At 48.2% G+C, this 13,205-nt stretch overlaps 2 protein-coding genes across 5 annotated transcripts in view; one reads left to right on the top strand and one right to left on the bottom strand.

The window, feature by feature from the left end:
* snx29 (sorting nexin 29) overlaps window positions 1-10,308 on the top strand; it is a 109,736-nt gene extending 99,428 nt beyond the window's left edge. For 2 of the 3 annotated variants that reach the window (XM_088936522.1, XM_088936521.1), the window contains exons 20-21: window positions 883-1,022; window positions 7,376-10,308. In XM_088936522.1, coding sequence (XP_088792648.1) covers window positions 883-1,022; window positions 7,376-7,505 — 270 coding nt within the window. In that variant the 3' untranslated portion in view covers window positions 7,506-10,308. The remainder of the gene's footprint in view (window positions 1-882; window positions 1,023-7,375) is intronic. The other variant, XM_088936523.1, reaches the window with a different exon arrangement.
* cpped1 (calcineurin like phosphoesterase domain containing 1) overlaps window positions 1,375-13,205 on the bottom strand; it is a 65,395-nt gene continuing 53,564 nt past the window's right edge. For both annotated transcript variants that reach the window (XM_088936524.1, XM_088936526.1), the window contains one exon: window positions 1,375-1,798. In XM_088936524.1, coding sequence (XP_088792650.1) covers window positions 1,473-1,798 — 326 coding nt within the window. In that variant the 3' untranslated portion in view covers window positions 1,375-1,472. The remainder of the gene's footprint in view (window positions 1,799-13,205) is intronic.

Genomic DNA, 13,205 nt, shown 5'->3' with positions numbered 1-13,205 from the left:
TGGGAGCAGTGGCGCAGATGAGGATTCTGGGCTTTCCGGTGTCGGTGCACATGTGAAAGATCAGTGTGGGTTTCAGAATCTCTGTAGATGCATTGCAGACAGTAAATCGAATGTGAGCTTGAACTGGACATTTGTGAATGATGGAAGCGCTCTGGGATTCTGCAGCCAAGTGGGAACTCTATTCTGAACCCTCTCCTTTCTCTTTAACAGCCTCTCCGCTGTGCTGAATTGCGTTAGATTTATCAGTCAGGTTTGTGAGGAACTGGCTCTAAACTGATTGCAGAGCGTGGTTTCCCACTGTGCTTGCTCGGTCTCGTCTTGGCAGTAATCATCTGTGACATGCAGGCTCAGGTGTGTCTGATTACTGTCTGCGGAACTCTTCTAACAAGACTCGTTAGATCGGAGCACAATTAGCAGACTGTGCTTACAAAATTTTCTTTTTTTTTTTTATTGCCTGCGTGTGATATTTCCTCTCCAGGAACGAAAGTCATGCTGAAAAGCTAATACTGGATCAGAAAATATTTTGGGTAAACACAGCTAACACCTGGTTTTTAAGAATAAAATTGTGAGCTGGATGTGACATTTTATTTAACAAGGCAAACACTTTAAATGACATATATACACATCTGGGGAAAAGGGCTAATGGTGCGTCCGAGGTTTAAACACTATTAGAATTGTAATTGTTCCCGTTATTATTCATAAGGAAATCAGAGGCTGATGATGTCCAGGGTTGGAAGAAAGTTGATTTTATTAGCCGGAGAAAGTTAACATCATGCACAGGCAGCGGTTTGGAATTAAAAAGGGTAGCTGAGCACAGCGTATCGCATCAAGGCTGTGTTCTGGTGCTGACGTGTGGGTCTGCGCTGTGCCCCGGTGTTGCAGGACTCCAAGTTCGTGGAGGAGCGTCGCAAGCAGCTGCAGAGCTACCTGCGCAGCGTGATGAACAAGCTGATCCAGGCGCTGCCCGAGTTCGCTGCCCGCCCCACCAAGGAGACCCTGCTCAAGCTGCTGCCCTTCTGCCAGTGAGTACAGCCGCGGGCCCTGCTCCCCGCCTTCCAGAGCCTCTCCCCCGCGGCTCGCGAGTCCCGCCCGGGGTAGTGGCCCCACCCCGGGGTGTTGCTGCTGAACCTGGGGGGATTGTGGAGAAAGTGGGCGGGCTGGCCAGCCTCTTGCCTGCAGTGCAGGGGGCCGAGGGGCTAATCGGCTCGAGGCTCTGCCATTTCACTGTCACGATGGCCAGCCACAGGGTGTAGTCCAGCCCTGCTCGGAGCGCTGAGCACCAGCATACATGAGCGAGGCGCCCAGATAGAAGCCTTTCCACCCGCACTCAGCGCCCGTTGGTGAGCCGCTGTGCAGAGTGGATGCCACGCCCACTCGGTGCCACGCCCACCTGCCGCCACGCCTACTCGGAGCCCCACCCCCCTGCTGGCAGGATGCCTTTGAGCTGTGAAAAATTAATACTCAAACGGCACTTAAGGTGCTGGATAAGACCTTAACAGGCAAGCACGGGGAGGGAAATATATCTGGTAAAGCCGACAGATTAATAGGGACCTTGCATCCCGGAAAGGCACCGTGGGCCCCTGTCTGCTTAGTGCACCCCGTGCCCTTGCAGGTTGGCCACACAGGCGCCCGGTGACTGGTCGGCACGTGAGACGTGGGGCTTTCTCATATTTCTTTTGACATCTGGTGTCTGCTTGCCCGGGCCCAGCCCGTCTCAGGAACGGGGGGCTGCTGCAACTCTCGGTCCAGGGCCGACAGCAGAGCGGCCGGGGGAGTGGTGGAGCAGATTCTGCGTGTGCTGAAGGGAGAAAATAGGAGTTAAACCCTGAGGGACTGGACTTTTAAAATATTCACAAGTTTTGTCTGACTTATGTGGGTGTATTCTCTTCAGAATTGAATGAGGTTCTGTGTCTATAAATTACCGCTGCTGGCGCGCCGTCTGCCCTGATGGACTTTCCGAGCCTTGAAATTAATAGAGGATGACCTTGTTAAATCTAAAGTTAAATCTAATGCACTAAACCATTTTTGGAATTTATCTGTGTTTTCTCGTAGTGAGCCACATCTCTTTCTCTGATGTTTCAGTAATCTGTACGGACAGGCTCAATGAAGAGCCCTTTAAATGCACATGAATGAACTCCTTCATAGAAAGCTAGCCCTGTGTATGAGTCCCTACAACCTCCCTAGGGTCTAGAGGTTAATTCTCCTAAATCCAAATTAAATCCCTGCTCTCTGTCTGCCTCAGGAGGGGAGCTCTTCCACTCTGTACCCATGACTTAGGCAGGCCGAGATGACTGCTTCATAATGGAGTTCTCAGACTGCGGGAGGGATTATTATCTGGGTAAAAGAAAGAGCTTTGGCCAAAAAAAAATCCTGTAAGAGCAAGATTGTGAGATTGGGGGGAAAAAAACAGGCTGAAGTACAGTGCAAAAGAAAATGCTATTAAACAGCGCTTTAATGTTGCAAATGCAATATGGTATTAAACAACGTAGGAGTACAAAGATCTCATAAATCTTTAGAAAACATCATATTGTGTGTGTGACAGCACTCAACCCTCGCCCCCAGTTTAATTAGAGTCCACATGAGTCCTTGTCCTGAAGCAGCAGAGTTTCGGGCTGTATCTCACTGTGATTTAACGTGGCTTAGTGTGGCCCGCACTGTCCCTGAGGATGACAGGAGAGGGGCAGCTGTACAGCCAGGTCTGCCCCTGTGTCCCTGTGCTATTGGCACCTTCTGCGGAAAAGAGCCAATCGGTAGGAATGAGAGCAAATTCAGTCCCTGGAGGGGAAGTCCGTCATAAGCTCGGCAGTGAGAAAGAGAATAATTCAATAGAGGGATCTTATACAGACAGCCTAATTCAATTGCAAACTTCTAAAACTTACTGCACTAAACAAAAGGGAAAATCAGTATTGAAGTTCATTCTCCATGTATAAACGTATAAACACCTTCAGTGTGTGATGTCTGTTTTCCTCTGCACAGTATTTTTAAGGTTATAACTGTGGTATAAATCTGTAGGTTGTTTTTTTTTTCAATACAATTTCCCTGAGTCCCAGCAGAGCCTGCTGCTTTGATTTTATGTGTGAGGCAATATAAGTGCGAAGACTTCCTGTCATTTCAGGCACAATGCGTCACAGTAAGGCTCCACCAGGGTCTCAATTAAAGCCCCTGAAAAGAGGAGAACTGGAAGGCTTTGATTCACAGAACGCTGGGAATGCAGGGAGGGAGCGCAACACACATGCTCAACCTCAGTGTAGCCGTCCACACAGGGCTTAATCCTAAATGTCCATTAAAATCGCCAGCTGCCTGGAGGACAGCAGGATAGATTCTCGGCTCTGTCCAGTCACAGTGACCTTTCAGGCAGGAGCTGGGACCTCGGGGAAAATACCACTTCCAGTAAATGTCATTTTCTAGAATACGGAGGCTCTCCACCCTACAGAAGCAGTTAATCGCCTGTTGCCACGCGACATCTTAACTCATTAAAATGAAATCCATCAAATCGCTTCCTTTTGTAATGGATCTCACTGATGTTCATAACTTCGCTACCCCCCCCCCCCGATTAATTGTTCGTTTTAACAGACGAGAGCCCGATAAGCCCTCTGCAGTCAGGGAGAGCCTGGTGTTGACAACTGTTAAGACCGGGCACTGCCATCACAGCGCTGCCTTCATGAGAGCTGGAAGTAAAGCTGATATCGGGATGTCAAGTCGAGGTTCGGCCAAAGAACAGCTTTCTCAGTTCTGCCTGTATGTCTCCTGACAGCTCTGACAGCCGTCTCAGCCTTCTGACAGCATGGCGTGCCTTTACCTCAAACTTGAATTTGCACAGTGCAGAATCATCAGCACCAATTTTTCATTGGTTCTGGGATTTTTTTTACTGGCCGGTCAAAATGACCCTGATAGTGCAAACAGCTGAAACACTACTGTTTGCTTCAGCAGGATTTATTTGAGTTACCGGTCTGTCAGTAAATAGCCCTATTTTATCTTCAGTGTTTTGTTTACCATCATATTTTATACCAGCAGCATTTTTCTCTTAATAAAAGCTAAGGTTACTGACCTGCAAAGTGGTGCTGCCTCTTTAGCATTGCTACTTACTTACCTTTCAGAGCTAGGAAAATACTGACTAGAGAAATACAAATTCTTACAGTAAGAGGCAGCATCCTGGCTTGTTGACTTTCAGATAATGCCTTATCCAGCGAGTTGTGCCCTTTAACCAGTCCTTGGTGATTTGTGTGCTGAAAGTGGGGCTGACAGATCTACGGTCTTGCTCAGGTTGGTGCAGTTACCTTCTGTAGTTTATTAATGCAGGGACACATTGTTGGAAATCTTCACTGCTGTTGTACTGATAGCCTCTGCCAGCGGTTGTTGAAAAAGGCAACGCTCGGTATAGGATAGCCTCACCTTGAATTTTTGTAGTCGACAGCTGAGCAGAGCTGATTGATTATGCAGCATTAAAAGACAAGTGCTATGCAAGTTGCTGGAGCCTCAGTTTGAGACAGAGCTCAGCGCCAAGGCATGTTCGGGCAGCTAGTGGGTACGTGTGCCCCCTGGTACCTGACCATCGTGTTTCAGTCCTCCTGTGGTGTACAAGGACGAAGCCTCCGTGAGTAGGAGGGGGCTGTTCTCCAGGAATTGTGGAAGTCTGCTGTGTCTGCCAGACTCTTTCTTACACAGCACCTGCCCGTGCAAGTGCTGAGGCTTACTGAGACTGTCAGTGTCGGCGCAGCAGAGAACCGAGCTCTGGCTGCATCTGTCACGAGCCTGAAACTGAGCCGGGTTTATTCACACCAGGATTTACCCTGACGTGGGCATCAGATTTATTTCCGTGGGTGTGCTGTCTAGGAGACCTGTACGGAATTAGCTTCCTGAGACCTGCACGAACGAGTTCATGTCATTCAACGGTGTAATTGGGGAGCTCAATTTAAGCCAGGTGTAGCGGCAAAAAAGGAGAAAGTGCCAGGCGTCCATCTAGATTAAAGAGCTCGCAGCTCTGCACAACTGCTGAACTGCGTGCACAGCTCTGATTTGTGAAATCAAGTCCAGCAGTTTATATGCCAAAGGAAGCGTGATGAGTTCCTTTTGCGCTGACCAGCGTGCAGTACTGCTAGGACTCTCCTCCTCGCCATCTCCCAAGTAACTCAGAGGAGGCTGCACAGGCTGTGATTTATTTTTAGATCCCAGACGTGTATTTTTAAATATACTGTAGATGTTAACAGCAGTGCTGAACTGAATAATACATTTGTACAGAAGTGTGAAATTCGTGCTCTTCCTCGGGCACAGTGTACAGTGTCTCCTCACATTGCAGTTCAGCTGCAGTGTAAGAATTCAGCCTAATCCACTCACACCCCAGGCTGGCATTTTGCTAGTTTAATAAATGCAGGATATCAAAGAACAGCTCTCACAGCGGGCTGTGATCATTTCTATCCGCCCGACACAGACAGACAGATAGTCACACAGAATGTCACCATGAAACAGAGGCATTTGAAGCTAGAGTTGAGAATATTTGATGGATAGACAAAAGAGGCTTGACAAGGTGATTTTTTAGAAATAAAAACAGCATTTTTAATTTTGTTCACTCACAGAAGGTACGTAGTGTTTTTTTCTCCTCAATATAGTCCCATGAGAATTGGGCTGGGCCTACGTCAAGGGTCTGGGTAGGACACAGATCATGGATGAGTCTAGGTTCTGGGAAAGCAGAGCTGAACCTGCTATAAACTGAAAAGAGTAAAGGATGAAGAGAAACGGACAGCTGCCCTGTAGCTCACGGGGAAGGAAAAACTGCCTTTGATTGAAGATGTGCAAGCTTGTTCTAAAGAACAAGCTGAATGACGTTCGCAGCTGAAATTTTCTAAGAAAAGACTCGGGTCTCTTTACAGGAAGCTAGTTAACTCCCGGGTCAGAGCCCCTGCTGGGCCGTTGCCATGGCAGTGGAAGGCCATGGCTCTGCGTTATCCTGGCCTGTTCCCATAGGGAGCAGCTCTTCCCGCCGCAGGACAGGACAGCGCAATGTCCCAGTCTTTCCGCAGTGGTCCGGGCCCTGTCATAAACCGGGAATCAGCAGATGAGAGAGGGGATGTGTTGCCAGTGGCGTGGAAGCAGTTGTTGGGGGTTCCTGGAGCCCATTACTAGCAGTAGTCTGGACCTTACCCTAACTGGGCTCTAATCACAAGACCAGACCGGACGAATTCCCTCTCAATCTCCTGTCCCGTCGGCCCTGTTGCCCTGCCTTCCTGCTCACGGTACTGCGCTGCACCCTGACTGACGGCTGTCACAAAGGGTCTCTTCTCCCAGTCCTCAGCGTCTCCTCCTCAAAGCCACCCCCCCCCACCCCGCCCTCTGTCATGGCTGCACACCGCTGAGCTACGGGTGTGAAGCATTCATGGCTTCGCCTCTACATACCCGTGCGTGTTCCCTGGCTCCCCAAGCGTCGGACTGCCTCTGTGTCTCTGCGGTGGCCACTGACGAGCCACACACCACCGCTAAGGCATAACTCACAAAGCACCCTGGTCTTTGACCGTTTCGGAATAAAACTGAGATCAATAGTAATAAGGATGTGAAAGGATAAAGAAAACAGAAATTTAGGTAATGTGCAGCAGCAGAATATCTGAGATGAACTGAATGAATATGGCGAGTGTAGTCATGCAGACCATGTGCTGTTGTAATAGCGGAGAACAGCCGAGTGACTGCGCTACGGGAGAGCCGCGCCTGCAGCCTTGCCCATTTGCCTCGGCCGATTAAGCCGTGGGGCTGCTGGGGGCCCAGCATGGGCCCGTTCTGTGGAGTTCATTCTCCCACGCTTCCCCGTGACTGCAGGCTGCAGGGGAGGAGAGAGGGGCCCTGGGGGGCCAAGCTCACCGGGGCTGCGCAGTGGGAGGGTGTGAGGAAGAGGGGGCCCGCTGGGAGGCGCCTGTTTGCGGCGCGCGCTGAGCTCTTCCGCTCACCTCCGGTCTGCCTGCCGCAGCCCCGGCGCCGTCCGGACTCCAGGCCCCCCGCCGACCGCGAGAAGGAGGAAAAATAGAGGCGCAGCGAAATAATGTGCATTGGGTGTAAAATAAAACAGAGGACTCGGGCAGGGCGGAGTCGCGTGAAACTTTTCAACGGCAGCTCTTAGTGGGCAGGGGCTCCGAGAAAGATACTGGATTTTTTCAGCCTTTCATCGTTTCAGGCATCACACTTGGTCCCCGACACTTGTAAGTAAAAGTTAATGATCCTGAAAGTCGAGCCACATCCAGCATCACGGGAATGCTGTTACCCCCGGTGTGCGGTCTGCCAGCGGACGTCTTGGTTTATGTGGTCCTGCAGCTTGCGTGTGCTGTCCTGCTCCCCCCTGCAGTCGTTTGTGACCCATCGGGAGCTCATTGCTCTGTCTCTCCTCTCTTCGCAGGGACACCCCCCAGGCCACAGAGAGCGGGACCAAGCCCGCTCGCTCTCATGTCGGCCCCAGGTTCCCCAAACTGAGTCGCGGCCAGAACAGGGAATCCCGCAACCCCGAGCCGCAGAGTGGTGACCTCTGACCCCCCCCGCCCTGGGAACTGAGGCCTGATTTCCAGCTGACCCTCAGCCAGCGAGAAACAGGGCTACACGCAAACCTCTGTGCAGAGGGAGCGCCGGGTCAAGGGTCACAGCGAGACATGCACACAAGAGCTACAGAAGACTGGCTGGGTTCAGGACAGAGGTGAAACATTTTATAGGACAATTTCTGGTGCCTAGTTTTTTGTGAACATTTTGACAAGACAGAAAAGGTGGGAACAGGTGTGCTTGCTCAAACCGACGCCGTTGGGAATGTTTAAGGTTCCACAGGAAGAGTCCGAACTCCTGCAGGAGAGGACGGCTCACACCTATCCTCCGTGTTTCCGCAAGCTAAGATTACAGATGTGCTCTGCAACAGTATTGTAACCCAAAGCTCAGTTATTAAGGCTGCTGTGCGATGCAGGAAAGTGATCGCAGTAGCAAAGCGGTACTATGTGTAAGAGTGGGAGAAAAAATTGATTTTGCTGTCATTGCAGCGATGAACCATTTTGTAGTAGTTTAAATTACAGAAACTGTAAAGGTTACTGAACACAGATAAATGTAAATGTTATATTTCCTGTCACTATTATTATGAATTATGTTCTTGAAATCCAGTGGGGAGTTCCTGAAGTTTTTGGAAAGTGAGACAAGAAATGCCTGAAACACTGTACAGGATTGTAGTCTGCAGTTTTCTTAATGCTAGATTTATGGAGAGGAAAAGCAGATGAGAAAAGGAAGAAAAGATTAATTGTGCGGACAGACAGTAACAGCACCACAAATGCAGGTATTCAGCGTGCCAGTGATTGGGGTGTGACAGCGTGCAGCTAGTATTGGCAGCACAGTCAGGCACTGTCCTAGGAGAGGAATCTTTTGGCTAAGTAAGCAGCTGTTATCCTCCAAGCCCTGGTCTAGGTAAAACTGCTCTAATTTGTGGATAGCAGTGCTTACTGTATGCTGTTGTTCTGTGCTGGAAATTCTGCGTCATGCATCCTGTACACAGAGCAAAGTGAATAACCGCAAGAAGTAGTTAAGCTTTTCCATTATTGTGACAGGTTTTTACTCCTAGGCTGCCAGGAACAGCCACAGAGAAAGTCACACAGAGCACTGCTCAGTTACCAGTGCTCATATTGTTAGCTTGCTCTCCTGCTTGGCACTTACCGTTTTACAAGGAAAGAGCCAAACAAAAGCCTCGCTGTTCTTCTGACTGCCCTCCACCTGCTCTGCCGGCCCGCACTGATTAGACAGACGTGCAGAACTTCAAGGTGCCGCTTTGCACATCACCCTGCTGCCCAGGGTGTGATTGGCGCTTGTCAGGCATGCGCACCTTCTCTTAGCTGTGCTGACCATCACTGTTCTCAGCGCAGCAGTCATTTTTCCTGCAATGTCAGAGAGGCAGAAAAACAAACTGCTCCCCATTGTTCTGTTTGGGTTTGAGAGAATGGACCCTGATGACGCCCATTGTGTAGGCAACACGGAGGTGCCTTGAGGACAGAAATGACTCACTGGGGTTGGGTTAAAAATAGAGCACCCCTGTTTCACCATCTCTTTTATGACAAAAAAGGGGGAAATTTTATTTCATCTGTTGCTGCTATATAGTTCTGGCCTTGAGCCACACATGCACAGAGACCTCTCTCTTATATGCCTGCTCTAATCACACATGTTGACGTTAGATCACTCGCACACTGTAGTGTCTTATGATATATGCTTTTAAAGAATATTTTCAACTAGAAGCCATTCAGTGACGTAGGCTGTTGGTGGTCTGCAGCACCGCGGTAGTCTCCAGGAACCCGGAGGAGAGTCCGTCTGAGGTATCGCTGACCCTCCTCCTATACAGATCAGTCAAAGCTTCCCAGAGAAACGTCCGAACGGACTGTCTTTAAAGTTGCAGAAGACCCCCAGCTGGACCAGAGCAGCTAAGCAGATAAGGGAATCGGAGAGCAGGGCGCTGATGAAGGAACAGCTGAAAGGCAGTTGGGATGACGGGGCTTGTATAATGAAACAGGACTCCTTTAGGCCAACAGAAATCAAGATCATGGGTGTAGCAGGTAAAGAGCACGTCATGACTTTGCTGGTGTGCACAGCCTGCTGACCGGGCACACTCCTGAGCAGCTGATGTGCAGCTGGTGGTGGGGAACAGGAGCCTCCAGCGACAAATCACTCTCTGCATGAAGCCCAACGTGCTGTGTTACTGGGCTGTGCCCAGACTACTGCCCAGGTTAGAGGGCAGTTTGAACAGAGATGTAACGTTTGGATAGCGTTACCTTAATTGCTGATTACACTGACTGCCTTAATGTGAGGCTATTTGTTTTTCCCGGTGACTTGTCTATTACTATTCACAATAATGTCAGTTTTTTTTTTTAAATCTGGCGCGCAGGCACAGGCGCAAAGGACAACCGTGTCTCGAGGCAAAGAGTGCATGAAGGGCACTGTGTGTTTTTGTGCCACAGACATTTCCTCACTAAGCTGGCTCCTGCAGTCGATTGACAAAGATCCTCGTGATCGTACTGTGAAGACTGGAAGGGCTTTTCTCAGCTCAAGGAGAAAATGGAAGAACTCGCACCAGGAAGTGTAAATTTATGTATATCTACTCTGTATATCTACATTGCACATTTTATAGCTACACCTAACTTCTGATATCTTTCTAAACGAAAAGGTGTAGTGTATATGAATAACGCTGTTTTCTCATCACGCAGAATGTGCCTACAAACGGTATATGAGGTCTCAAGGTTATGTTCATATAGACAAACTAAATAATTGTATTTGTTATTAGATGTACCATACCTAAAATAAATGTGCTGCACATGTTCGTATGAAGGGCTTGGCTGCAAGTATGAAAGGTTCATGAACCCTGATCACACACCACACAAGCACCTGCTAGTGATCAAGACTAAGATGGTCCTGGGCAGAGAGTGATGGATTTCCTTCCTGCTGCCTCTCAGGTGAAATGGCCCACTGAAAAGTGTGAACTGCAGTTATAAATGTCTGTAAGGGCAGCCACAAAAAATGACAACGGTGCTCTCTCGTTCCATTCCCGACTTTCTCCCCCTTCCAAGGGAGGGTTCGTTTCTAAGCTCACCTTTTTTTGTTTTCAGGTCCGCCTCCTCTCAGACGGCTTCTGTTGCCGTGTTGTGCTCGCAGCATTAGGGAGTGTTGTTTGCGAAAGGAAACAGGTTAGCTGTCGTTCCGACCCCTCTGGTTCATTTTAAAGCTCAGTTCGCAGCAGTTTTCAGTCCTGGGTTTTCCCTGCAGCTGTGGGACACGACGGAGCGATCTCCAGCTTAAACGTTATATGACGATGACATTGTAGCTAAGGGCCCCCCGCGTTCAAGTCTAGCTCAGGATGCCTGGCTGTGTGGAGTGTGCATGTTCTCTCCTAGGTTCCCCACTGGTTTTAAACCCGCTTTTCTCCCACTGCGTTTGTGGCTTGACTGGCTACTCCAAATTGTGCCCCCCTCCCCACCCCACTCCTTCTGCCCCTGGGAGGGATGTGGCTAGGCTGCCCATACCTCCTCGCTTACCCCTCTGTCTCTGTGCCAGTGCTGGTCAGAGCCAGAGAAGGAGGCCAGGAGAAGTGCACTGCTGCTGCTCTGGGCTTTGTGCCTGGGAAGTGCCCCATCTCTGCTGGTGCAGACCCAGGCTGGCTTCACGTAAAGATAAACACCACCATCTCATATGTGCTGGGGGCTGGTGCATTTGTCTCAGCTGTCACACACTCGACTGTGGCGGTGACAGATGAGGGGGTTGAGTAATAACTCTTCCTTTATTGATTTGAGTAGATTTTTGAATCATGTTTTTCACAAACAATGAGCTATAATTAGCACCATGCATATTGCAGTGACTTTTTTCCTGCACACCGGAAGAGAGATCCTTATCAAGCTGTGTAATTTTCTTTTACAGTATATACATATTGAATTAAGAGACAAAAGAGGACTACTTTTTTTTAAAGAGCGTTGTCTTTGTCTCCATATTAGGAGCATCGTTATCATCCAGCTGTTGTGAAATGTTCTTAAGGAGAGAAACATCTTTTTGAGATGACAGGCTGAAATCTGCGTTCCAGGTACAATTCAAGATCAGAGCTCTCTGGATTCTCACAATTCTTTCCAACCATTCAGAAAATCCAATACTGGGAGCGGTAGGCAGAATTTTGATTTTGCTCTGCAGGCTAATTTCAGTGCAATCGAAGGGAAAGTGTTTAGGTCAGTCTTATTTTATTCCTGAATTCATTCTTTTTTTTTGAGCTTCTTAAAAAGACATTTATGCCCTTGCAAATTTAAAATGGTCCCCAAGCTGGTGCCAAAAGTGGCATCAGAACTGCGTTAGGGGGGGCCTGACTCCTCCTGGCGCCCCTGAGCTAGGTGCTGAACCAGTGGCTGGCTCCTTCACTGGAGTGACAATTAGCCATTTCAATGGCTCTATTAATAAAAACACGGTGAGTGGCAGAACTATTCTAGCTGTGCCTTTTTCTTTTGAAACAACCTTTTGAGGTTATTCTTTTGAACCACAGAAAGATGTATTATGCATTAGTTATGAAACGTCTTCGCTGAAGGACGAACGAAGAATGCTCTTCCATTTCAGAATGTGTGGCATTAGATTTGGAACATACTGTGCTGGCGCACAGAGCTTCTGTACATTTGTTATTCATGGGCTGTACATATAATTCAGAGGACTGAGGCTAAACAAGGAGGCAGATTTTATTTCTTAACATTTCTTAGACATTTCTGGGGTGCGTTGTAGTGGTTTAGCAAGCAACGTTGTCTTTAGTGGCTTTATCGAAATGAGTGTGCTAAAGGTGATGGTTGGTGAGGGGGTGTTAGTGTACTTCGAATCCTGTCAGTCTTAGGGATGTGTCATGTGAGCGAGAGATAGATTAGCTAAACTTTGACTTTGTCATGTCTAAGAACTTGCCTTTTCTTTATAATCTCAAGTCTACCTTGTTTACTTTGATTGTATTGCACTTTAAGTCCTTAAAATTGAAGTACGAAACCTTGCTCTGCACCTTCCATTGCTAGCAGGCAGCTCACACACCCCAGGCACTCTGAAGATGCGCTCTCTATGATTTTTAGAGATAAGAGAAAAAAACAGGAGAGAAAGCCGTAAGGAGGGGGACACTTAGACGAATCTTATTCCAGATCATTAAAGCCAGTCAGGTTGAATGCCTCTAGAACTAACCTAGTTGTCTATAAACTTTGCTAATGTCCTGGTGTGCGTTTCTAGCACACAACCGAACAAAAAGGGGCTTCCTGTGCCATAGGGGTTAGATCTGTTTTCAGACGTACAATAACTTGAGAATAAAATGCTGAGCCGTCATTATTTACTGCTTGTCTAGCTAGAAGCCATTTGACCCAGATCCTGTTTTGTTGTAAAAGCACCAAATCCTGTTGTATCCTTTTGCCCTTAAAGCTTAAGATTTTTCACCTTGGATCAATATAAAAAAAAACAGACGACTATAACAGAAGTGACACAAGGGCATCTATTATTGATAACCTGGTCACTCATTGCACCTTTAAGCACAAAAAACTCAAAAGTTTTTAGACTACCATATGCTGACATCAAGTACATCTGAATTTGGAATTACACAGGAGAATGCTGGAAGAGTGTCATCTGATGGTAGAAGAAACCATTTGCACAGACATGAATGTAAAGAGATGGCCAATGCTACACACAAAGAAAAACAATTTGTACACTGCTGTCCTGCTGTTTGCTAT

The sequence above is a fragment of the Atractosteus spatula genome, chromosome 18, assembly GCF_055471065.1.
Source record: "Atractosteus spatula isolate fAtrSpa1 chromosome 18, fAtrSpa1.hap1, whole genome shotgun sequence".
Taxonomy (NCBI): domain Eukaryota; kingdom Metazoa; phylum Chordata; class Actinopteri; order Semionotiformes; family Lepisosteidae; genus Atractosteus; species Atractosteus spatula.
This window is presented reverse-complemented; position numbering and strand designations above follow the sequence as displayed.